The sequence below is a fragment of the Macaca mulatta genome, chromosome 18, assembly GCF_049350105.2.
Source record: "Macaca mulatta isolate MMU2019108-1 chromosome 18, T2T-MMU8v2.0, whole genome shotgun sequence".
Lineage (NCBI taxonomy): Eukaryota > Metazoa > Chordata > Mammalia > Primates > Cercopithecidae > Macaca > Macaca mulatta.
In genome coordinates this window covers 44,291,402-44,316,876 of record NC_133423.1, presented here as the reverse complement: position 1 = coordinate 44,316,876, position 25,475 = coordinate 44,291,402, and the positions used below count along the sequence as shown (strand labels likewise).

General features: G+C 49.4%; 1 protein-coding gene across 17 annotated transcripts in view; it reads right to left on the bottom strand.

The window, feature by feature from the left end:
• ZBTB7C (zinc finger and BTB domain containing 7C) overlaps positions 1 to 25,475 on the bottom strand; it is a 384,618-nt gene that overhangs the window by 10,036 nt on the left and 349,107 nt on the right. For all 17 annotated transcript variants that reach the window (XM_077975042.1, XM_077975035.1, XM_077975038.1 and 14 more), the window contains one exon: positions 3,754 to 4,980. In XM_077975042.1, coding sequence (XP_077831168.1) covers positions 3,754 to 4,964 — 1,211 coding nt within the window. In that variant the 5' untranslated portion in view covers positions 4,965 to 4,980. The remainder of the gene's footprint in view (positions 1 to 3,753; positions 4,981 to 25,475) is intronic.

Here is a 25,475-nt window from a genome sequence, read left to right as displayed (position 1 = left end):
AAACAGAGGGAGTGCATAGGCAGAGGGAGCCCAAGTGGTTATGGGGTGCCAAGAGCTAGGAAGGGACAGTGTGGGGCCGAAGAAATAGTTTTGTTGATGTCTTTGAGGCCCTGCCTAGGGAGATTTCATATTTGCAACAGATCAGTGGTGGGACACCTGGTGGGACTGGCTGAAATCTAGAGCTGCCTCAGAGGTGAGGTTCCTGACACCAAAGAACAGACAATACCATTGTGGTGCAGCCTCTGTCCCTCCTCTCTAGACCCACAGAATGACAGCAGCAGGCAGGGTCTTAGGGGTGGAGGGGCTCTGCTGGAAGGATTCCCATGTCCTCCACCTTGGTTGTGGCTGCTGAGGTCATTAGGAGTACATCCCCGTGGGGTGTGGACATTCTGGGAGCTGGCATCTGGGAGGCTTTGACTCAGAGCCTGGGCTGAAGGGCTACCACGCAGGGCAGGAGCAGGCCTCTCCAGCACCCCACGTGGCGGGGCGGCGGGGGCGGTGTCACAGGACCCCGAGCTCTCCCCAGCATCAAGGAGGGAGGAGACGGGGCTTTGCCAGGGCAGAAGCTCAGCTGTGATGAAGGAAAGACTTGGGTTCCAGAAGGAGAAATCATGTCCGATAGGAGGACTTGAGGGCAGCATGTCTGGGTCCTTGCTGTGGGGACAAGAGGGACACGACAGGGCCCAGTCTCAGGAAGCGGCGTGGCCCTGGAAGGGAGTCTGGGAATTCTACATCAATGAGGCAGCCATCGCTGCTTTAAGTGGCTGCTGAAGAGCCTCCGGGTGGAAGGGGCAGGTGTTAGGAATCGCATCGGGGAATTCAGCCTAAAAGCAGGTCCCGGTGGGAAGGGTGCAGGGAGCCTTGGCCGCGGGGGGAGTTACAGGAAAACCTCAACCTGAACAGACCACTCTTGGGGCTCTTCAAGCACGGAAAAGAATCCTTGCCGGGCAGTTCCAGAGATGAGGTGAGAAGCAAAGGCCCAGTGATTCTGAAGAATGTGAGGGGGAGGAGAGTGGGGAGTGTTCCACCAGGACAGCCACAGCCCACAGTGAGCAATAAAGGCTCTGAAGTGAGGCAGGCTGGAGCCATCTCCTCCACCCCGCCTGCCCCCAGCTCGGGGTTTCTCTCCTCCTGGGAAGAGAGGGACCCAAGAGCTTGTCTGATCTTTTTCGGGAGAGTCAGAGCCCGGTGGGAACAAGCGGCGGGGGTGCTGGGGGGCTGGAATGCAGCGGCTTCAGCTGGAGACAGGCCTGGGGCCAGATGGCCGTCATTCTGGAGCAGGAGTAACCCAAGGCCAGATGGCTGGATGACCAGAGCTGCCCCACTGCCTATCTGGCCAGGAGTGGGGACTGCAGACAGAGAGGCCACCCCAAGTGACCATCAGGAATGTGCTGGGAGGGAGGAACCTGGAATGTCACCCTCCTATACAACACAGCACTGCTCCCCAAGCCAGGAGGCCCCACTCCCAGAGAATGTCCCAGGGTTCAGAGGGTGAGAAGTCTGTCTGCAGTGACTATGCAAGGTTAAAACCTTCCCTTAAAACAGGGTGCACAGACTGGCCAGACCTGGCGTGGACTTCACAGAAGGCTGTGCGTGGGGAAGGCCCAGAGAAAAGAGAGTGGGGAAGGAAGGGAGATGGGGGCTCAGGGTGCCAGCGGGGCCACCATGCGATGTCCTGAGACACAGATCCTTTTGGAATTGGAGTCACTAGCCTTGGTATCCCCTGAGGGGAGAGGTGCTCCTGTTAGCCATCTGCCAAGGGGACAGGCATGGGCAGTGAGGGAGGTGGAGCCTGTGTTGGCAGGACAGAGCACTCCAGGCTGATAACATGGCTAGCTTTCCTGATCTGGCCTGTGAAGAGCTTCCTGGCATCCTTAAAGTCATATACAGGGGCTGGGACTCTCGGGCTGAACTCAGGCCCCCTGTGAAGATGGGTGAGCTGTACTTGAATCTGGCTTTCACATGGTGTGCTGGCTTATCTCCCTTGGTCATTCCTGTGCTTTTGCCAAGCCCTGTTCAGGTGTTCTGCCTGGTTCTGTGGGGCTAAGGTGAATTCAGGAGGAGGCAGGGGGCAGCATTACCCGTGGTGGCATTGGGGTGACAGGGCTGTCACTGAGGGACATCCAAGAGGAGGAGAATCTCAGGAACTTTAGGTCCTTCTGCTCTGGGGAGTAACAGGAGCAGAGAATCCTGCCGTCAGCATTGCTGGGTGGCTGGCTTAGCTCACTGCTAAGGGCAAGGGGACACATCTTGGGTCTGTGAGGCCCTGCCCCTTTGCTCCTGCAGATTCTCCCTCCACTGTCACTGGAAGCATCTGGGACAGATGCTGTCTGGGGTTCCCCTCACAGAAGCAGCTGTGAGCAGGACCCCAAGGCCACCTTGGAAATAGTCTCATGACTTTAGAGGACTCATCTTTTTTTTTTTTTTTTTTCCTGGAAAACCATGGTCCCTGATTTGATATCCAGTCTCATTCACAACCTTGCACTGTGTCCTCAGGCCAAAGCTTTGGGCCTACTGAGGAAAATCAAAAGAATGAGCTGTCAGCAATTCCCAAAGACACATCTCCAAGAGGAAGTGGGGCAGCAGCACCACTGGCGTAAGTGTGGGGCTCTCAAGGTGAGTTCTTTGAGAGGGACAGTGGCAGTGTGGGGAAGGGACCTAGTCTAGTAAGTCATGGTCCCAGGGCAGGCATCGCCAGGCTCTGTACACATATGATACACCGAAACAACCAAACCCTGATGCCAGGCCACCCACCAGAGCCCTCCCCACCTGTGGACATGGCTGAGAAGATCAGCCTCGCACCAGGAACCACAGATAGCACCAACGGGCCATATTTTCCAAAAGTGAGGCCTATCTAAAGCTGGCAGCGGGCAGATCTGACCCCACATCAACCCGCCAATCAGTTTTGACTGCGAAAATTGCTGTACAGAGTAGGCATATAACATACGTTTGCTGAAAGGGACGGAGTCTATGAAAGATGAAAGGTTTATAATGTATTGATTTCAAATTTCAAGTTTTATAACAGCATAAAGTTGCCCCCCTTCCTCAAATGGAAAGGCAAATAGGAGAACATAAAAAGAGGCCCAGCCTTTAGGTCTGACCCCAAAATGACTGAAAGAACCTACAAGCATCTCTGCAGTCTACTGGTCACAGACTTTGCTGTTACACAGAGACTGGGATTCCAGTCCCAGCTCTGCTATTTTCCAGCTGCACAGGTCAGCTAGCCACTGGGAGATGTGTCGTAAACAAAGCCAACCATGTCTCCCCATCTTTCCAGGGCCTGGCTGTGGCAAGAGTGTATTTAAGGTGCCTAGGATGGCCCCTGGCATGCAGAGCAGGCTTAATAAAGGTGAGTGGCTGCTTCTCCAAATCAAACGAAGGGGCGGCACTCCATCCGGGGAGTGCCATCCATTCAAACTGGGTTCCACAAGTTTATGGCTGGAAGGAGAAGAGGAAGCCAAGCAACCAAGGTGCTTGAGGTGCCCCACTTCCCTCCCAGCCAGAACAGCCCGCTCTTACCTGCTCTATGTCATGGGCTTCCACCTAATATTTTATCTGAGAAAATACTGCAGCCCCTAAAAAGGGTTTGAAAGTCACAGCACCAGGTGATGCTTAGCACCCCTGCTAGCCGCAAGCCTGCATGTGTCTGGGATCCATCTGGGTCTCTGTCTCCATCCCCAGCCTCTCTGCCCAACTCTGCTGTCCCCATGGCCTCTGGCCCCGTCCCCCGCACCCGAGGGCTGCCATGCGCACCTGGTGAAGCGGACCTCGCAGATGGTGCACATGTATGGCTTCTCCCCGGTATGGGTCCTCATGTGCCGCGGCAGCTTCCCGGCCCCCATGATGACTTTGTGGCAGATGGGGCACTGCTGAGAGGCCTTGGGCTTCAGCTTGCGCTCTTCCACCAGGGGCCAGGGTGGGAAGAGGCCTCCCAGGTGGGTGGCACTCAGGAAGTTGAGATAGGCACCGTAGTCGTTCTCCGCCTTGATGGGTCCCAGAGGGCCCCCCGGCAGGTCAGGGAACATGTCCTTGAAGAAGTCATTAGGGAAGGGTGGCGGTGGGGGTGGGGGCAGCTCGTCCTTCTCCTCCTCCTTGATCTTCCGATTCTTGATGACCAGATCCAGTGGCCCACTGTCCATGGGCTGCTCAGGCAGCTGGGCAAAGGCACCAAAGTCCCCTGGCCAGAGGTGTGGGAAGAAGTCCGGGGCGAATGGAGACAAGGAGGGTCTCCTGTCGGGGATGTTGGCCTTGGGGTACAGGTTCTCCCTCAGCAGAGATTCGATGGAAAAGTCCCGGATCACCCCCAGATGGCCAGGACTGCCAGCCTGAAAGGAGTCAGGGAAGTCCCTGGGGGTGTCTGAATAGGCCTTCTCTGTGAGATGGTCCGTCTTGGAAGGGCTTTGGTGGCAGCTGATGTCCTGGGGGTCAGGCAAGTTTTCTTGGTCAGCAAAGTCCTCCGTGTCATCATCGTCATCCTCCTCTTCCTCCTCCTCCTCCTCTTCTTCGTCCTCCTCATCATCATCATCTTCGTCATCATCGTCATCCTCCTTGTCGTCCTCCTCCCCTCCATCCCCCCCAGGCTCCATGATCTCCAGGCACACGTTCACAATGCACTGGATCTCCAGCATCCTGGCTGCATTGAGGATGTGCTTGACGTTGCCGGCAGTGATGGTGAGTGTGGAGGTGTAGGCGAACTCCAGGATAGCGGCCAGAGCCTCAGGCTGGACAAAGTCGATCTCGTAGACGTAGGGCTGGCTGGCTAGGGTGCCAGCTGTGAAGAGCTTCTTGAAGTACTTGCTGCAGGCAGCCAGGACAGAGCGGTGGGTCCGATACTCCTGCTCCTGCACCACCAGGAGCACGTCACACAGCAGGCCATCGTGCCGCTGCTCATTGAGGCTGCACAGGACTTCACTGCTGTGGTTGGGGAAGGGAATGCCAATGAGCTCATCAATGTCATTGGCCATGTTCTCAGCCAGAGCCCTGCAGAGACACACAGAGAAGACTGGGTTAGTGAGCGTGGCCCCAGGAGGGGTCTCAGCTCTAGGACTCTGAGCCACTTTCTTGGCATAAGGGCTCCCTTTCCACTGCGAGGCCAGTCCTCCTACCTCTCAGCTTTGCCAAATCTCACCTGCAATTCACAGCCTGGCTTACAGGCTGGGGCTTTTCTCTGGACCCCTAAGACTCTTGGAGTTAGGCTTCTCACTGGGCAGCTGGTGTCAGCTACTCACTAAAGGCTGCAAGGCTTCTCTCAGGCTTGGTTTTACTGATTTCCACTTTGCCAACATGCAGTTGCAGAATACAACTGCAGGATGAAAAGCCACATGAACCCAGCTGTTGCCTTGGCTACAGGAACAGGACCCACCTCTGTGGGGCAAGGACCACAGTGCTTCTGCTGAGAAGATGCTCTGATTTGTCTCACAAATCCTCTGACTCTGTAACAGACTTACACTTTGCACTGGCTACTAGGAAGCTTAAAACAAATTTCGTGGCCCATTTTCAGCAAGTGAATGGGGGCTCTGTGGTATGTTTTGCTTCCTGACCTTACTCGTTCATTGTAGTTGAAGTTTCCTTCCATTTGTAAATCTTGATCTTTTTTTAAAAAAAAACACTAACTTCCTATATGTGTATATCTGAGAGAGATTTCACCTATATTTAAATTCAATACAAATATAAATGCAATATTCAATATAAATATAATGCAATATAAATATAAATTCTAGTACATTGTTAGTTAATTTTTCATGTCTATATTCTGTTAGCCTCATGAAAATATCAACCCCTGTGGTGAGAAGCATCTTCTGAGACACCTTATCATTATATATGTTATATGTAAAGTATGGCCAGTAGCAGCCACCAGGAGAAAGCAGGGCATGACAGAGGACAACTGGCATCCCTTCCTTTAGGAAGCACAGCTCACAGCCTAGGTGAACATAGTCAACCGGGACAAAATGCGGCATCTGCCAGGGAAGGTAGGGGCATCCAAGGAGAGAAAACATTCATGGGTTGTTAGTTTCTGTTTCTGATTGGGCCAGTAAAGCCCCTTCCTCATCCCTCTTTTCCGCTTATCACTAGAGACAGAAACTAAAAACTATGGCTTCAGGCTGCTAAAAGCCTAAAACAAAACAACAAAACAGAACAACAACAACAATAAAATAAGGTGGGTCGGACAAGCTTGACAGGGCTCTTCCACTTACAGCAAAGCTTCAACATGGCCCATCTAGATAAATCCTAACAAAGCCCTGGCCCTTATCTTGGTACAAATAAAGTGGGGAGAAAACAAAAAGGAAAACAAATCCTAAAGCCCCATGCCCCAGTGGGAAAAGCTCTGGAGATCCTTACGCATTTATCTTCTGGATGTTTCTGCCCTGGGAAGGCAGAGGCAGTGGGAGGGGAGGAGTGAGAAGTGCTGGCTCATAAAGTGTGAGTGTGACCTGGAGGCACTGGGGAGGTGGCAGGCATGGAGGATGCTGGGTGCCCCTCCCCTGCCCTCACCTTCTCCTCTACCACGGGGCAGCCCAGGTCTTCCCTAAGCAATTTCACAGGCCAGGTGCTCAGGAGGCTTCCCAGAGCTAAGGCCTCACTGCTTTCCTACCTTCTCATCTTTAAAAGGGCCAGAGACCCTGGCAGTCCATTCATTCATTCTCTAAATATTATTGGGTAGTCTCCCCATGCCAGGCTCTGTACTGGACTCTGGGGATGCACAGAGAACAAATCAAGAAGGCCTTTGCTCTAACAGAGCTTAGAGGGATATAACAACTGTGATAAAAATGTACAGCAAGATTCACCAAACAGAGTATACAGATGCAGATGAGCCATCTTATCTGAAAAGATGTTCAATATCATGAGTGATTAGGGAAATTCAAATTAAAACTATCATAAGATATCACTACATACATAGGATAGTGGCTAAAATAAAAAAATACTGACAACACCAAATGCTGGTGAGGATGTGGAGAAAAGGATCACTCATATATTGCTGGTGGGAAGGTAGAATGGTACAGCTATTCTAGAAAATGATTTGGCAGATCTTAAAAAACTAAATATGCAACTGCCATATGACCCAGCAATTGAATTATTGAGCATATACCCCAGAGAAATGAAATCTTATGTCTACAAAAAACTCACACACAAATGTTCATGGCCACTTTATGCATGATAGTGAGTAACTGGAAATAACCTAGACATCCTTCAAAGGTGTGTGGCTAAACATCGTGGTATGTCCATGCCATGGAATACTATTCAGCAATAAAAAGGAATCAATTCTCAATATGTACAACAGCCTTGATGAATCTCCAGGGAGTTACGCTGAGTGAAAAAAGCCAATCCCAATGGGTTAGATATGGCATGATTCCATTTCTATAACATTCTTGAGATAATAAAGTTACAGAAATGGAGAACAGATGAGGGTTGCCAGGGACTAAGGAGGTGGTGGTGGTGGTGGGAGGGAAGTGGGTGTGGCTACAAAAGGGCAACAAGAGAGATACTTGTGGTGATGGAAATGCTCTGTGTATTGATTCTATCGGTGTTCATATCCTGGTTGATATTGTACTATGGTTTTGCAAGATGTTACCATTGGAGAAAACTGCATAAAGGGTACATGAGATGTCTCTGTGTCATCTCTTACAACTGTAGCTGAAATAAGTATCTCAAAAGAAAAAGTTGAAGAAAAGCAAATGACAGGAAACAACCTAAAGCCACTAATCAATCTCCTCGCTTCTCTCCATCTCTCATCCAGCTATCTACCACAGAGCTGTAAGGGAGGAGAGGAGGGGAGCGCTTTACCCAGGGTCAACAGGGAAGGCTTCCTTGAGGAAGTATCATTTGAGCAGAGACCCAGAAGAGGAGAAGGATCCAGCATGGGAGGATGTGGAGAACAGTGTACCAGGCTGTGGGAACAGTGGCACAAAGTGGGCAGCCCCACCAAGCTGCCCTTGGTCTGAAGGGCCAGGTTCTGTTCTGAGTGACCCCGTTGAACATGGTTCTTGTCTGTTGACAAACCATTCCACTTCTGCATTTCTCTGGGGGCTCAGATGCACCATATCCACTCAGATCCCTTGAGGGCCTGTGTAGAATTAGCTGATGGACACCCCTCCTTCTCTCTGACCAGGGAGGGTGTCCCCAGGCTGAGGCTTCAATGGGCTGTGCTGCAGAGAGAGCTCTGAGGCCACCTCCTACATCCAGAGGAGGAGAGAAGCTCCTAGTGACTTCCTCCTTTCCCTGGCTCCCCACTGTAGTGGTGGGCACCCAAGGGAATGCAGAGGACTTAGGAAACCACGGCTGCCTGCGTGGCTGCAGGCCGGCAGGCTCCTTTGGGGCTGCCATGCCCCAAGGGGGCTGCCTTTGGGCAGCTGGGCTGGGGGCCAGCAAGCAGCCCCTGGAGGCCTGGATCAGAGGGGAGGCCTCAAGTCTGAGCTACATTTAGTATTGGATGCTCGAGTCAGGTGTGGTATGAGCATCTGTGCAATGAGCAAGGGGAACCCATCAGATACCTGTCCCACATCCTTGGCCCCAAGCTCTTTGCTTCAGATACTCAGGACCCATGAAATGAACTGGGAGGATAGGGCAGGCCAAGCCAGCACCTTCTGTCTTCAGGTCAAATCCTCTCCCTAAACAGCAGGTTTCCCAAAGAGAAGTCAGGACTGTCATCTGCCCTTAGGCTTACTCAGTCCTCACAATAAAGCATTTAGCTCCTATTGTTATCATCATTCCCATTTTACAGATGAGGAAAATGAAGCCACTAAGAGTTGATGCACAGAGGATGAGTGAGGGCACAGAGACCTGAGCCTGCGTCTGGCTCCTCAGGTCATGCTCCCAACCACAGCCAACTGCAGCTCCTGCCTCTGATCACAAAAGTAACCAAGAAAGGCCAGTAGTCTCTGCTAACGCCTAATGAGTGACCCAGACTGCAGGTTCAGAGGTGCTTAGGGATGCCTTTGTGGAGGAGGGAGGGAAGGTTTTGGGTAGCCCTGCCCTCCAGGGACAGCCAAGCAGTCAAGGGCAGGGAGGGCAGACTGGAGCCCTCCAGGCAGGCTTGGCCAGCCTCAGGGGCTGGAATGTGGAGACCACCCCAGACCCAGGCTACTGCCTTTCTCATAGGGTTGGGGAGGGGTCCTCTCCCTTGCTCGGTCCCTAGACAGCCTCCACTACTCTGTGTAAGTTTTGGTGGTGGTTTTGGCAAAGCTCTGCCGGGGGTAAGAAGAGAAGGGGAGAGGAGAAGACAGAGCTGTGGCTCAATGAGCCTTTCCCATCCCACTTTCTGAGCACAGCCGAGAGTGGGTGGTCACCTGGATGGACTGAGTGGCCACAATGCTCCCCTCCAATGTGCCCCAAATGTACCTTTGGACTCCCTACTCTCCAATCCCCAAACATACACCCTGTTCTCAGCTGCCATGCCTTTGTTCATGCTGAACTCTTGACTGGAGAATACAGCATCTCACACTTCTGGGGGTCCACATCCCATCCACACTTCAAGGTCTCACTTAGACAACCCTTTCCCCATCCCTCAATTCAGAGGCTCCATCTCTCCAGCCTTTGGTCTCCTGATTCTTGTCATTTATTTGACTCTACCTTGAACTGTAATGATTGGTGTCTCTGCTAGATTGTAAGCTGCTCAAGGGCAGATCATATCATTAAATGCTTAGCACAGTCCTGACACAAAGTTGGTGGAAGGTCTATGGCAAGGGCTGTCCTTAGCTGCCATGTTGTGAGGATGCTCAAGCAGCCCTAGGGAGAGGTCCCCAAGGCAGAGGATTGAGCCCTTCTGCCAACAGCCAATGCCAACTCGCTAGTTGAATGGGTGAGCCACCTTGAGAGTGGATCCTTCAGCCCCAGTCAGGCCTGATGACAGCAGCCCTGGCTGACATCTTGATTGCAACCTCATGAAAGACACTGAACCAGGACTGCTCAGCTGAGTATCTCCCAAATTCCTGATCCACAGAAACTATGAGGCAATAAATGTTTATTCTCATTTTAAGCCACTACATTTTTGTGTTATTATGCAGTAGTAGATAATAATCCAGGGGCACTATTTCACAGACATTATAGATTTTTGATATTTATCATAATTTTCTGGCAGATGGCAGTTAAATGTCTCAGTTTAACAAAATGCGTGTATTACAACAATGTTTTGAAAGATGAAAGTAAACGTATTGAGGAAGTGACACCTTTTTCTAATTCTCACAAAGCCACCCTGTAGGTAACAGGGTCCTGACCCTCAAAGGGGCCTTCTCATCTGAAAAGACTGTGTGTAAATGAAACGACCCTTCCACTGTTGAGTAAAAAGCCAAAGTCAGTAAAACCCCAGGAAATTAGTTCTCTATCGAGAGCCAAGTTTTCTTGCTTGCTAACGGCTTATTCCTTTAGAGATGAAAATGTTTTAAAATGCTTTTCAGGGAAAATTCCCACCATTCCTTAAGCTTTACTCTGCCTTTTAAAATAGAAGAGCTGGAACCCGTTAGACCACGTGTTGGTGATCAGTGTCCCACTGTGATAACCGTCCGAGCACTTTGAGAAATGGCATGTGGTTGTCCTACGCTAAGTGCGGATCTTCTGTGCTTTGGGAGCAATGTCTACCTGAGATTCAGAATCAGGAAACCACAGCTGTGTGACTCTGGGAGGCCCCTCCACTTCTCTGGACTTCTATTTCTCATCCTGTGATAGGATGGTCATGAGAAATCTGATAACACACATCATGACCATGAGGATCCAGAAGTGCAAAGTGGGTCTGACGATGGGGAGGGAACCCACTCCGTGACCCTGGACCTGAAGGCTGGTTTGCCCAGCAGTGACTTCTCACTGTGCCTTGGTTTGTGACCTTTGTTCCATTTCTGGAGAAACAGATGTAACCATGGTAGCTCAAGGCTGTTTTTCCAGGCAGGAGACTAACCTCAGAGGCAGGGAGTGGGAGGGGTACGCTGCGGCCAGGAGGTAAGGGCTGCCACTTGCTGTTTCATTGTCTTTTCGGGAAGAAGTGTCCCCACCCTGCATGCTGGGAGCTTCCCTGGTGACCCTAAGATTCCCAGGCCCTGGTGGGCCAGTAGACAGCAGTGTCCCAAAGGGGATGTCATGCCCCTGCCCCCATGCCTTCCATCCGTTTGCCTCCCATCATCTAAGCTAAGGCAGTTCTGTCTCCAAGAATAACATGCAGGGAAAAAAAATTCAATACACACACACAGACACACACAAGAAACAAAACAAAACACTCAACAGCTAGAAGAGGCTTGATGTGAACTATGAACCTTTGGTAGGAAGGAGCTAGAAAAAAACACAGATAAAAATAAAGGGGAAAGATGGGAAGAGGAGATGAGGAGCTCAGAAATGGAAGAAAGAGGTTAAAGAAGAATGCAGCGGAGTTGAAACCTTCTTAGATGTGGCCACTATTCCAGAGAACTTCCCCTGAGCCTCTGCCTTCAGTGGAAGGTTCTAGAACCCAGGTAGGTCCAAGCAACCCTGTCTGAAAAAGTGGCACTTCCCACTCTGGACTTCAGTTTGTTCAACTGTAAAATGAGAGCATCTATCCTCTCAGAGACAGACTGTGCTCCCCTCTCTCCCTACCAAGAGGTCAGCAAGCTAGTGAGCTTTTGCAATAATAGCTACCATTTATTGAATGCCACTTGTCACATGTCAGTCATCACACCTCTAATCCTTTCTCAAGCAACACAACTCTGAAAGATATAGACTTTTATCAGCATCTCCAATTTACAGATAAAGAAACAAGTATGGAGAGGGCAGGTAGCTTGCCCATTGCTACCCAGCCAGCCAGTGTCTGAGCCAGGATTTGAACCCAGCTGAGTTTGTTGCCAAAGCTCATATTTGTTCCCCTTCACCATGCTGCCCCCTGCAAAGTAAAATCCAAGGGTGGGGGGATTTGGACCCTTCTCCTTGGAGGTTGACTCTTAGTCTAGGGGTTTAATCAGAGCCAGGCTAGAGGGATGAGCAGAGAGGGCTGAAACCCAAGCTTGCCAGGTGACTAAGGAGGAAGGAGGGGCTCAGTACCGAGTGCAAATGAGTGGTATGGGCAGAAAGGCATAGGATCCCTGTGGGCTGGGGGTCAAGGAAGGCTTCTAGGAACAGGGGCCTTGTCTGAGCTGTGAAGAGTAGAAAGAATTTCGTTGGGCAGAGGGGGCAGGAAGAACATGCTCTGCATCATTTGGATCCGGAATGGATCTGGAAAGCTTTAAATCCCTTCTGAAAATAGGCTTAACCTGGATTCCCCAAGTGGGATCAAACACATTGTTCTCAGCTGGCGCCGACACTGTGCCTGGAGTTGACTGAGGAGGTTGAGGGTGAGGTCCCTGCTCTCAGATAGCCTGGGTTGACATCCTCGCTTCACCACCCATGACCCGTGGGACTTGGTAATTACCCTCCTTGAGCTCGGTTTCCTCATCTGTACAACGGGGATGAGTTGCTATGAGGATCAAATGAGGTAACGCATACAAATTGCCTCCTGATACCTAGTCAGTGCTCAACCAATGCTAGCAATTGTGAAGTCCAGGAAGGATGCAGACACCCTTATGGATGTTTTCGCAGGGATGGGGCCATATCAGAAACCAATTTGTGTTCTGCACAGTTTTGCAGAGATCTACACTATTGAAGACACTTTCTGAGAAGGGTCCTTACAGGTTCCCAGGGCTCTCCCCTGGCATGTGTCCAGGGCGTCACCATGTTCCAAGGTGTTTTCATACCTCCTTGTCTCAGGTACTTCTAACCCAAAGAGCTTGGCAAGGCTGGTACAAATTTTACGTCCATTTTACAGATGAGAAAATTAGGCACAGAATGAAGACCATGCCCCAGGCCACACGGCAAATCAGTGTCAGAGCTAGAATTAGAACTAGGATGTTTTAACCCATTTATGCCTAGTGTTCCATTATTGGAACGCTAAGCTTGTGGGAGTTATGTATAGCCAGCTGCTCAAGGACATCGCCAAGGTCTGATTTTTCACAAAAAAATTCTCAACCTCCTGCGTAAACGGGTTAATGCCCAAGCCTGTGCCTCCTCTGTTAGACCACAGTGGCTCCAACTAGGTGCAAGGCTGCCTGGCTAGTAAAGGACTCGTGTTCTAATCTTAGTTTTACTAGGAACATGAAGTGCTGGTGTTAGGCAAATTATATACTTCTGCTGCCTCAGTTTCCTTATCTGGGAAATGGGGAAGTAATTGCATGGATCTCACTGAGTGGTATGTGAGTGGAATGAGTCAGCCTGAAGTTCTTTGGTTATTAGGAAGTCCCATTCCCCCAGTGAGATGACCGGCCTCAAGGCAGGGTCTATTTCTTGTATTTGTGTATTACTCCCAGGATGCCAGCAAGTAGGAACATGGTAGACACTGAATGAATGAGATTGGTTCACATAAACAAAGGGGATAGCTTTGAAATCACAAAAGGCAGTGGGATGGCCCCAGCCCTCTGCTGTGGGGACACCTGACACTTGAACAGAGCCCTATCATTCATAAGGTGCTTATATTAATTCATTTCATTCTTCTGCTGGTATTATGGTCCCTGTTATGGAAATCAGAGAGGCTAAGTGACCTGCTCCAAGTCACGCAGCTAGAAAACAGCAGGGTGGGAACTGGATTTCTGCTTGAGTCCCATTGCTTTCTTGCCTTTCAAGAATAGAACTGTTGGTGCAATTCTATTGCTATGATCCACAAGTCCGGCACCTCCCTGAATCCTGCTCAGCTCAGCAAATCTGGGCTCAGGATGGTGGTTCCATCTGCCAAATCCCCCGGGCAAGCTGGCCCCAGCCAACCGAATCCCACTATCCCGGAAGCTGTCCCCACCCAGTCTCCAGCCTCCAGCTCCTCCCATGCCCAGGCCTGGAGCTTCACAGCCACCTGGTGGAAGTAGTGGCTGTGGTGGGGGTGGGAGGTGTGTTGCACGGGGTGACAAGGGATGTGGATTTCCTCTCCAGATCTGGAAATGAGGTTGGGCAGCAGCTACCTGCGTTCTTTGAGCAGGTCTTTACTCCCGGTGGTCTGTAGGCACTGAAATCCACAAAGGGGTGGTGGGTTAGGGCAGGGTAAAGGGTGGGAGACTTGGCCCAAGGAGCTGGCCAGCCCTAGATCTCCGCTGGGTGCACCCACCCAACCCTTGGCAGTTTCCCCAAGCAAGGCGGTCACACCCCTTGGCCCTGGAATGCCCCTGGGCTTTGGCTGTCCCAGAGGTTGGAACCAGACATGTGGGCTGGGAGGCTGGGCAGGGCTACTTCAACTTTTAGCCTGTGCCCTGCCCGCCATAAGCACCCCAGGCAGAGAGCCCACACTGGGTGAAGCTGGCCCCACCTGCTCTGCCACCCTGCCAGGACATGCCTGGAGCCTGCAGTCCCCAGCTGAGCCTGGCCTACTCAGCCCCTCAGGGGTTTTGTGCAATCTGCTCTGAGCTTTCTTCCCCTGCTAAGGGCAATGGCCATTCAGGTGTTCCCTTACAGCTGGAATGCAGGCTCTTCCCACCTCACACAATTGTGCACCCCCTCCTCTTTCCCTGCAATGTCCAACTCCCTTGTCAAGAGAAGTGATGGCCCAGAAGAAGCCAGACCCAGGAAGCAGGCACCCCTGGGTTCTCATCCCAGTCATAGACGGATTTTCTCTGCCCCTACACCTAGGGGTCTGAGTGTTTTTTTCTGCAACCGGTCACTCAAGTCTCTACTTCATGGTTCTCTGCTGAAACCCCCTGGGTTAACAATGTCACATGCCTGTTGAGCTTTACTTTCAGGAAAGCTTGTTCACAGACATTTTTCTTCATATGTTTTCCTAGGATCCCTGTGTATACAAGGAATTATTTTGCCCATTTTGCTGATGAGAAACCTAAGCTCCTGCTGGTGAATTGATTTGCTCAAGGTCATAGAACGGCTAAGTGACAGAGGTCCCAAACCTCCTGACTGGTCACCTAGTCTCTGCCCCAGTATGAGGCTGTGTCCCCTGTTGACCTCTAGCCCCAACATCATCGCCACCTCTTCAACCTTCACTCCATCTCCTCTACGCCAGCATTGGTTTGATTTTATTAGAACAAGGTCTAAGATTACCACAGAGGTTTAGAGTAGGGCAAAAGCCAGGGTGGGCTTCTCCAGGCTGGACTTGAAGAGTACCTAAGAGGGTAGCCCAAGGGATGGGCAGATCGATGAGGAAGAATGAGGGGAAGCCTCACACTTGGGCTTTGGGGATGGAAGTGGCTGTGGGATTGAGGCTGGGGGTGCATGAGTGTCAGAGCTGCTCAGTCACACCTAGAGGACCCCCTTCTTCTATGTAGAGGCTGCCTGAGGCCTCTGGGGGAGTCTGAAGTGGATGTGCCAGGCCCACTGCCCTCATCCCCTCATCCAAGGGTGGCTTGAAGCCTTTTACCTTTCAAAGCACTTTCACCTCCTTGGTGGCAGGCCAGGTGGAGTTATGCCTATCTGACAGATGAGGAGACAAAAGTGAAGTGAGGCTAAGGTCACAAAGCAAGGTGATGGGATGACAGTGGTGGAGCCTGCATCGTCCCTGAGGCCATTGCTTTTGCTAATGCACCATGCAGGGGACTTGCAGGAAAGACAGAAAAAGTGGGTTCCCTATGGGGCTGCCTGGCCTCAGTCACACAGTGAGGGCTCGTTCCAGTTTGCTAGGGTGCAACTGCAGGGTCAAGAGCTGGCAGGGCACACCAATGGAGAGGGGCGCCACTGCAGATGGCTGGCACCCTGGCCGGATTGGCCATGGAAGTCTGGGGCAGGCAAATCAAATGGTGCCCCTTCAAGCTGTTGTTCTTTAATTATTTTTTCATCCTTTATATACTAGCGGGGAGCGGGGGAGACTTGTTTTCTTTTAAGAAAAGCTGCACACCTCTTTCATGTTCAAAATAAAGGATTTACTACTTGTGTTTATTACAGGCGATTTCCTGAGCCAGAAAACTTCTTGGGAGGCTTATTAAACCTTATTAAACCACTGAAAATTTAGATAATAAAATAAATCACCTGTCTCCCATAAACAGCACTAGGCCACGCGTTACTGAGTTTCATACTCCCAATGGCCTCAGGCTGCCTTCACAGGAGATGTCCCCTGCTGGTGTTGGATGGCTCCCTGGAGGGTGGGGCTGTGGTGGAAGGGTGGGACACGCATCAACCCACGAGAGCACCATTCTTTGTAGCATTTCTGCCCAAAGGGGCCATCTCCTCTAGTAGAGTGGAAATGGTTTAGATTTTGCTAGTTATTGAAGAGGTTGTGTGTGGATAACTGGGCTAAGTGGTACCATATTTTGACCCTTCCTGGGGATATTTTGGCGTCTGTTCTAGAAGGCATTAAGCTGCTGCACAGCTGGCTAGCCTCTGAGTGTGCTGTCTGCACGCCTCTTCTACCCACGTGCCAAGGGCTCCCAGTGCTATGGGCAGGGCTCTGGAAGCTGAGTCCATTGCTGCTGGCCCTGGGGACTTTACACGGGGCAGAAAGGAAAGCAGATGCCAGGTGAGGGGGCCATAGTTGGAGCAGAGAAAGGCCGGGAGCATGAGGAACAAAGGCTGGGAAGGACCCAGGTGTGTGGTCAGCAGAGAGCAGGCCAAAACCCTCTGGGGCAGGAATTATAGTTAAAATCCTAGCTCTGCTCTGCAACTGCTTAGTGATGTGACCTCGAAGAAGCCGGGTCCCTATTTGAGCTTCAGTTTCTTCTTTTGTATAAGACTAGGCAGTTGTGAATGTCCCTTGCTGCCCACACACTAATCCATTTCAGTATTTTGGTTCCAGGATAGATCCTTGGATTCTGACGTCATGCACAGCTCAGCTTCAGATGTCTTGGGGCTGCTGCACCTCCCTTTGGGTTTCCTGCGACCTTGACTTTGCCCTCTTTCTCCTCCCACCCCCTCCACTTTAGGCCTCTCTGGGACCCTGCCAAGTTACACAGGAAAATACGTGTGAACACACGTTGGACTTTCAGATGATGGGTTTTCTACAAGGTCAAGGTGGGGTTATTATTTGACCACAGTGGTTAGAGTGATGACAACTCAACAGGTTGGTAAAAGTGCTTGACATGTCTCCTCCGCCTGCCCCAGAGGAAAAGTGAGGAGGCAACTTCCATGTCTGCCTTCCCACCGCCCCTACAGTGGCCAAGAATGGTCATGGAGTTGGGAGCGGCCGCTTCTGCAGAATGTGCACAGGTTCATTACAGACACCCCACAGGCCCTGTATGTGCAGGTGGGGGAACAGACAGGAACACAACTCATTCTCCCATAATGGTGACTTCAGGTATGCTGGACAGAGAAACAGTAAACAGGTGACGGAAGGACCAATTCTGAGATTCCTTCACCTTTGACTGAATCAAACTGGTCACTAAGATGTACTCTGGGTGCCCGTTAGGTACCAGTCGCTATCCTAAATATTTTATATTATTTATATTTACATTTACATTTATATCTATATTTCTTTCATTTCATCCTCTCAAAAACCCCATGAGGTGGCTACTGTCGTCATTGTCACTCCATTTTTCAAGTAGGGAAACTGAGGTAGAGCTGAGGTTTGAACCTAAGCAGTCAGATTCCGGGTTTCCTAAGCAGTCTGCAACTGTCTCTCTCAGCTGCTGCAGTATTTACCCATTTAGCTAAGTGCTGGAGAAACACGGATGAAAGACATGGAGCTCCTGGTCTTAAGAAGCCACAGAAGAGTGGGAGAGACAGTAAAGACAAGACTAAAATGAGTGCTAAGTGCTGGTTCATGGAGGCAGATGAGGTGCCTAGGGTCAGAGGGCGGGGACTCTGCTGGGCCTAGGAAGGGGAATCCTCCAAGGAGGTGAGGCCCCCAAGCAGCCAGGGATGTGGGGCAGGGGAAGGAGAACATTTTGGCAAAGGGATCAGCATGTGCTAAGGAAGGCACAGATGCTGAGTGAGGATGGCACATCAGACAGGAATGCCAGGGAGTTTGCGGTGCTGGGTTCAAAGATAGAAGTTCAATGAGTTTAGAGACAGCCTAGTCTGGGAAGCAGAGCAGTGAAGACCGCAGCCCACCATGTGGGAGTCTTGGGCGTGGGTGGGACGGTGAGGCAGGGGCCTCACGAGCATTGGAATCCTTCCTTGAAGGAAATCAGGGAAGGTTCTGGATAGGAGAAGAATCTGCTTGGCACTGTATTTGAGGAAGGTGTCAGCAAGAAGCAGTCCTGGAGCAGGGAGGAAAGGGTGGTGGGAACCAGTTAGGAGACTGTATCTCCTGACCCATAGAGCCACTCTGCATTATTCATGGCCACTCCCCTGCCCTTCTCTACCCCAGACCTCCGTGTGGGATCTGGCCAGAGAGGGGCGGCTGTGGGGGGTGGCAGCTGTAGGAGGAAAGAGGACAGAGCCACATGCCGAGGACTCATCACAGGTGTAAGATGTCCTGGTTATGCCTCAGCCCTCGACAAACACTCCTGCCTCCCTGCTGTTGTCTACCTCAATTTGGAGACGAGGTCCAGCCGGATGGCCTCAAAGATCCCGGCCCTGCCTGTGTTTTCCAAAGGAAGCCAAACCTCAGATTTGCCTCAGAACTTGCACTTTTCTTCTAAGCAAACGCCATCCACCACGAGAACCGCCTGGCATTTGGCTGGGAAAGAACAAACTGGAAGCTTACAATTTCCAGGCTTAATTGCACAGTTACTTATAATATTATTATACAGAACTTTTATTGCACCGAGAAAGCCCAAGCGTTTCCTTTTCCTATTTATACTTGAGCCCAGTCTCTCCTCTGCTATCATTTCCTCCCTTGCCCATTGCAGAAACTGACGGCTGTTTGGTTCCCTTTCCAAAGAGAGGGCAATTAGGATGTGAGATGGAAACTCATTTGTCCCGAGCGTTTGACTCATGGAATATCAGTCAATTAACACGTTATTGATCACCACCATGTGCTTGACTGGGCCTCATGCTGTGTGAGGCCATACAAAATACCTGCTTTAGAGGGGCTTCTGGCTTCACTGGGCAGGAAAGAGTAACCCACAGCAGAATATTACAAAGAAGTAGGAACCAATAAAGAACTAATGTGGGGCCAGGCATGGTGGCTCACCTCCCAAAGTAATCCCAGCACTTTGGGAGGCTGAGGTGGGAGGATCATTTAAAGTCAGGAGTTCAAGACCAGCCTGGCCAACATGGTGAAATCCTATCTCTACTAAAAATACAAAAATTAGCCACAGGCTGAGTGTGGCAGGTGCCTGTAATTCCAGCTACTTGGAAGGTTGAAGCAGGAGAATCGCTGGAACCCAGGAGGCAGAGGTTGCAGTGAGCTGAGATTGCACCACTGCACTCCAGCATGGACGACAGAGCAAGACTGAAGTCTAAGAAAAAAAAGAACCAAGTATGGGCTGGGTGCTACAATCAGGAATATGGAAGCCAGCAAGTCAGAGCTAGGTGTCTGGGCTACACAGCTGTCTGGGGAGGGAGGGCATCGTGGAAAGCTGTGCAACGGTGCATCACAAGTGCCTGCTTCTGAATGCAGCCTGGGAATCCAGCCCTCCTTTTTATGGTTAGTGAGAATCTTAGGAGACAGGAGCCTACCTTCACTCTCCTGATATTTGCTCCCAGTCACAGGAGCCCAGCACCAAGGACTAGACTTTCCTGACCTACAGGAGGAATAGTTCACCTAATTTAGCACCTCATAGAGTAACTACCCTCTCCCTCCACCCCAACTTGTCCCCACTTCAGCTACTACTGCTTGTCCTCTTGCTCTGAGATTTTTGGTTTCCAGACTATCATAAATTTATAGTGAAAATATTCTCAAGGCAGGAGAATCTCCCCATCCCCACCGTGGACTGAGGAAACCTGGCAGATCCGCTGCTGAGCTAGGATGGGCTCAGGAATTTCCTCACACTTCGATGGTTGGCTTCCCATTTGAAGTCTCAAGACTAGAAATGTTGAATAAGAAATATAAGTTTAAAAAGGAAAAAAAAAAAAGAGTTGGCAAAGAAGTCATTATTTGTGGATGATATGATTGGATACTTTCCTATACAAATAACAGACAAGTTCAAAAATACATTAGGGACCCCATTGACCTGGCAACAAAAATAGAAACAACACCTAGGAATAAGTTCTTAAGAAACGTGTAAGATCCATACAGAGACTGTTTTAAACACGATTGAAGCACTTCTTAAGACTTAAATCAATGGAAAGATACACCTCGTACTTGGACAGGGAGCCACAATACTGTAAAGATGCCAATTTCCCCTAAATAATTTAATAAGTGCAATATGATCCCAATAAAAATATCAGAATTTCTACTGAAATTAGATAAGCTGATTCTGAAGTTCATTTAGAAAAATAAGCATTTAGGAATAGCCAAGAAATTTTTGAAACAGATGAGTAACAGGAGTAGGGGGACCAGCCCTACCAGATATGAAAACACATTAGAAAGCCATAAAAATAAAAATACTTGGTACTGGATCATTAACAGGAAGACAGATCAATATAAAGTCATGGGCAGTTCATAAACAGACTCACATAAATTCATGTAGGTATGAATTTAGCATGTAATAAAGGTGGAATTTCAATTTTTATTTTAAAATGGATTTTTCAATAAATGAGATTAGAACAACTAGGCAACCATGTAGGAGACAAAACAAAACAAAATAAAACTTGTATCCCTTCCTCACTCCTTACACCAAAACAAATGATACATGTAGCAAAGCTTTAAAAGTTAAAAAAAGTAAATATTGAGGAACTGTTTTACAATTGCAAAGGAAAAATATTTTGCTAAGATAGAAAACCCAGAAGTCATAAAAGATTTGATAAATTTGACTACATAATGATTTAAACATTTATGTACATCCAAAATTCCATAATAAAATCAAGACACAAACAAACTGAAGAAGATATTTGAAACATATGATGAAGGGTTAATTTCCTTTATATATAGAGAGACCTTGTGTCAACAAATCAGGAGCAAAAACAAAAACAAAAACAAAAACTCATGAACAGGAAGATCCTAGAAAAATAAATACAAATAACTTTTAAGTGTATAAAAAATGCTTACCATCACTCTGCATTAAAGACATAAAAATTAAATAGATTTCAAGTTTCATCTATGGGCCAAAAATAAAAAAGTTCTGATAACTCAGCAATTACCCTTATAGACATATATCTTGCAATTTCACTGCTGCCATATGTTCAACTTATATATAGGATTATCTCTGTGACATTGATTCTATAACCAACAATTGAAAGTAAACAGTATATCCATCAATGGAGGCTTGCTAGATACATCATGGAGTACTATGCAGCCATTAAAAAGAATGACTTGAATGACACATATCTGTATACTGATACATAGAGGACTATGTCTAAGATTTATCACTATGCTGCATGGTACCAGGTTTAGAAAGAAAAAGATGACCATGTGTACATACTGGTTTGTAGATGCATGAATTAAACTGTTGGTTGGAAGGCTGCCAGTGAGGGGTAGAAGGCAGATTTATTTTCCTACATGTACTCTTTGATAGTATTTGAATTTTAAAGCCATTTGTATTAAAACTGCTGAATGATTTATATTTTCTTCCTTCTTTTACAGACCTCCAAATTGTCTTTGACATTTTTTTGTTATGTCTGATGCCTGCTGATTTGTTCTGGGGCCTTTAGCTACCCGTCTCAGTTTTTCTGTCTGTAAAATGGAATTCATGACACTGGCTGTCTATCTCATGGGTGGCTGTGAGGCTCAAGGGAGAAACGGATGAAAACAGCCTCTGGCTGCCATGAGGTGCTGTAGGATTCAACTGCAGGACATTAGAGATGGCCCATGTTCTGCTCAGCACCTGTCTACTGCATGGCAATGTCCCTGTGGACACACAGGCAAGCTGTGCATCACAGCTGGGTTCTCCAGTGGTGGAAGAATATATGACTCCAGTTATCTGTTAGTTCAGCATTTACTATATAGCACCAAGGACACAGGTGCTAGGAAGAGCCGTGATGTTGTTTCAGCACCATCTGAGCTTCAAGAGTATGGTGGCAAATGATGATAATCACAATAATGAAAATCTTACTGCTTTCAGCTAACCACTTATTTCACGTATAGTAACTCATTTGTTATCCTTGTTTTAAGGATACGGCCAATGAGCTTTAAAGGGTTGGACCCACTCAAGGGGCCCAGCCAGTAAGGGGCTGAGCTTCCCCACTTGGATGCTGTCATTTCTCTACTCTAGGACTTTTGATGATTCCCTTTGTGGGACCCTGCCATCTCAGTCTGCCTTTTGTGGTCCCCCACAGTCTGTTCTGAATCTAATTTCCCAGTTCTCTCCGACCTGGGCTCTCTTTAAAGCTGGTCTCTGAACTGCCTCTGAACACACCATGCTCATTTCTGCATTGGTGCCTGTTCGTTTGAGCTGCTAACACCTGTGGTCTCACCTCTGTTGTCATCTCAGGGTCTTTAAGATCCCTTGTGAGTCAGTTTCACTTCTTCCTTGATACCTTCTCCTCTAACCTAGGTGACTTTTCAGAGAGTGGCAGCCAGCCTCTGGAACGGCTCCCAAGGATCCTCACCTCATGGTATTCATGCCCTGTGCGTCCCCTCCGGCATTGTATCAGGGCTGGTGTATGTGCCTGATACAGGAAGGCGATGGCATGTGCCTGCCATGGCGAGGCTATAAGAGATGTTGCCACTTTCACCTTGATTTCTCCGGGAACTCTTACCGTGGGGGAAACCACTGTCATGTTGAGAGATAGTTCAGCAGCCCAAGGAGAGGCATCAAGAGGGACTGAGGTCTCCCATCAACAACCAGCACCAACTTGCCAGGGATGTGAGTGAGCCACCTTGGAAGTAGGTCCTTCTGTCCCCATCAAGCAGCTCCAGTCACCTTTGGGACTACAACCACATGGGAATCCCTGAGCCAGAACTTTCCAGCTAAGCGGCTCCTGGATTCCTGAGTATAAAATCATGTGGATGAGAGATATTTATTGTTTTAAGCTGCTATGGTTTTGGGGCATTTTGTTATGCAGCAACAGCTAACTAATGTACATTAACTAACTCAACTCCTTTGGGAAGCAGGATGTACTCTTTGGCCTTTGTCCATTTTTTTTTTTTTTTTTTTTTTTTGCCTGGATTTTGTGTGTGTCATCTTGTATCTCCAACAAAATAGTAAATATCTGTGGTTTAAAATTCCCCTATATCTCCCATCATGGTTACTGGGGGTTGGGAACAGCAGGAGAATCCACACTGATTCGCCAGCTTCCTATCTGCAAACAGAAGGCAGGGGTTAACTAAAAGGCTCCAGCACACACACATGCTTCTGGTTGGGCTGGTACCCTCCTAAGTATGCAGACAACTCATACACAGAATGCCTGCAACCTCCCCACCTGAGACCTACAACTCACTGGCACACTGGAGCATTCAAATGCCAGAATTCTCAAATGTCCCATGGTGTGTCTGACTCACAACCCATCGCCAGGGGTCGCCTGGAGGGAGGGGCAGGAGGGCCTGGAGAGGGCTGTCACTGGAGAGGGCTACACTGACTGCTACTGGAGATTTATTTACTGGCCCCACACCCTTTTCAAAGATATTTCTTTCAAAGCCAGAGCGACAGCCTGCCTTTCAGCTTTCCTGACACTCAATTCCAAGTACATGGTACGCTTAATCCCATAGAACAATTTAGGAGCTAAAGAATCATAAAGAAAAATTTCGCGGAGGGAGCTGTTGCTGCTCCTTTGAAAACAGCCCCCGCCCCAGTCTCTCCCCAGCCACCTCCTGGTCCCCAGTCCCCAAAGGTCCATCCCCCGCTACCCGCCAGGCAGCTTCCCTACAGGCAGCCAGTGGGAGGGCACGACCCTTCCCCGGCTTCTTCCTCCTCCCACTCTTTCCCAGGCAGGCAGTCTTATTTTTCAAGACTAATAAACACCAGTTGAAGGGAGGAGGAGAGCCCCTTTGTAAAACGGTGTCTAAATAGAGGCAGCTCCACCATTTTTTTCGGCCGGGTGGGTGGAGGTGACCAAAGATACAATTATAACGTAGCCCATCCTCTCCCACACGACCCATTTTAACCAGTGTGTAATAAAGCCCAACTCATCCACCCTCTGATTTGGGTCAAATGAGAGGAATTTTTAGCTTTTCTGGGGAGTTTGTGCCAGCAGGGGAAGCAGAGGGGAGAAGGAGGAGGGAAGGAATAAACAAATATGCTACAGTTCTCTGGAAGAAAGGAAAGGCAGGGCATGCAGGGAGCAGGGACGGGGATGGCCACCCTTCACTTCCGCCAACTGAGTCCCTCTTTCCATGGTAGCCACCTAGCTTCCAAACCTTGGCTGAGACTAAGGTCTCCCTCTTCCTTGCTCCTGACTCAGTGAATCAGCTTTCACTGTGGGCGCCCAGGGCACATCCCCTTTGCTCCTTCTGCCTGCCTCCTGCTGGTTCTCTTGACCTTCCAATAACTGGAAGATGTCACCAGTGTGCCCAACTCCCACCAGCCTGGCCTTGCCCATTCTGCCTCCTCAGCTAAAATGCCATCTCCTCCCAACCTCCTCACCCTTCACTGGGTGAACTCTTGCTTATCCTTTAAGACTTGGCCCAGGTGTCACCTCCTCCAGGAAACCTTCCTGAATTAGGTGCCTGTCCTTTATGTTCCCATTCTTCCCTCTCTCCTAGTCCTCACCACATGGAGATGTAAGTGGAAAATGGGTGCTATTGTGATGGGCCTGGGGAGAGGAGGGAGAAATAGCTCTGGGATGTGAGGTGCTGGGGGTGGGGTCAGCAGACCACAGCGGGTGCTGCAGGTTGAGTGCTGGGGGATCACGCATGCCCGTAGCAAAGCTCAACAGAGGAAAGGGTCATGAGGAAGCTTTCCTGAAACAGACAAGAGTAGGATAAAACAAAGGTTGGATCATTTGCACATTCCCCGGGAAAAGGTCATTGCTTCCTTTACACTTTCACCCCAACACTCATTGTGGTCTATGCACTAGGGGGCCACCCACCTGGTATACTCCCACCTGGAGTGCTTGGCCTCATCTTTCCTTTGTTAGGGATGCTCTCACTCCTTTACCCTTGAGTCTCTCTTCTCCCTCCACTAGTCCTGAACACTCACTGAGCCCCTCTGGCAGTTGGAGACAGAGCAGGAGGCCTTCAGGCCCACAAGCACCCCCAATTCCATCAGCATGCTCAACAACGAGTTTCACGCACATACATGTATGGCCAGCTTCCAAATGCAGATGGGATTAGAATCGATTCAACACAAATGTAGGTAAAATGATTATGGAATCACCCAGGGTGGGGGTACAGCCAAGCAGGGTCCCATGACATATTTTCAGCTCCATAAAGGATGCTTATTTTCAAAAGCATGGAGCCCACAGGACAGGAATGTAAGTTCCTTGAGAATGAGAATGAGTTGCTTCTCTGTACCTTTCATAGAGTGGAGCCTGGAGGTTCACATCACTGGGCATTTGGTATAATGTTTGTTGAGTGACTTGTTGAGCACAGATGGGCCTATTGACCTTGAAATAGTCAGTATCACCTCTACTTTCAAAAGGAGGAAATGACCTGGGAGCATCAGTAACAAAGAATGGCAAAGCCCTCAGTAAATAGCAAATGCTGATGT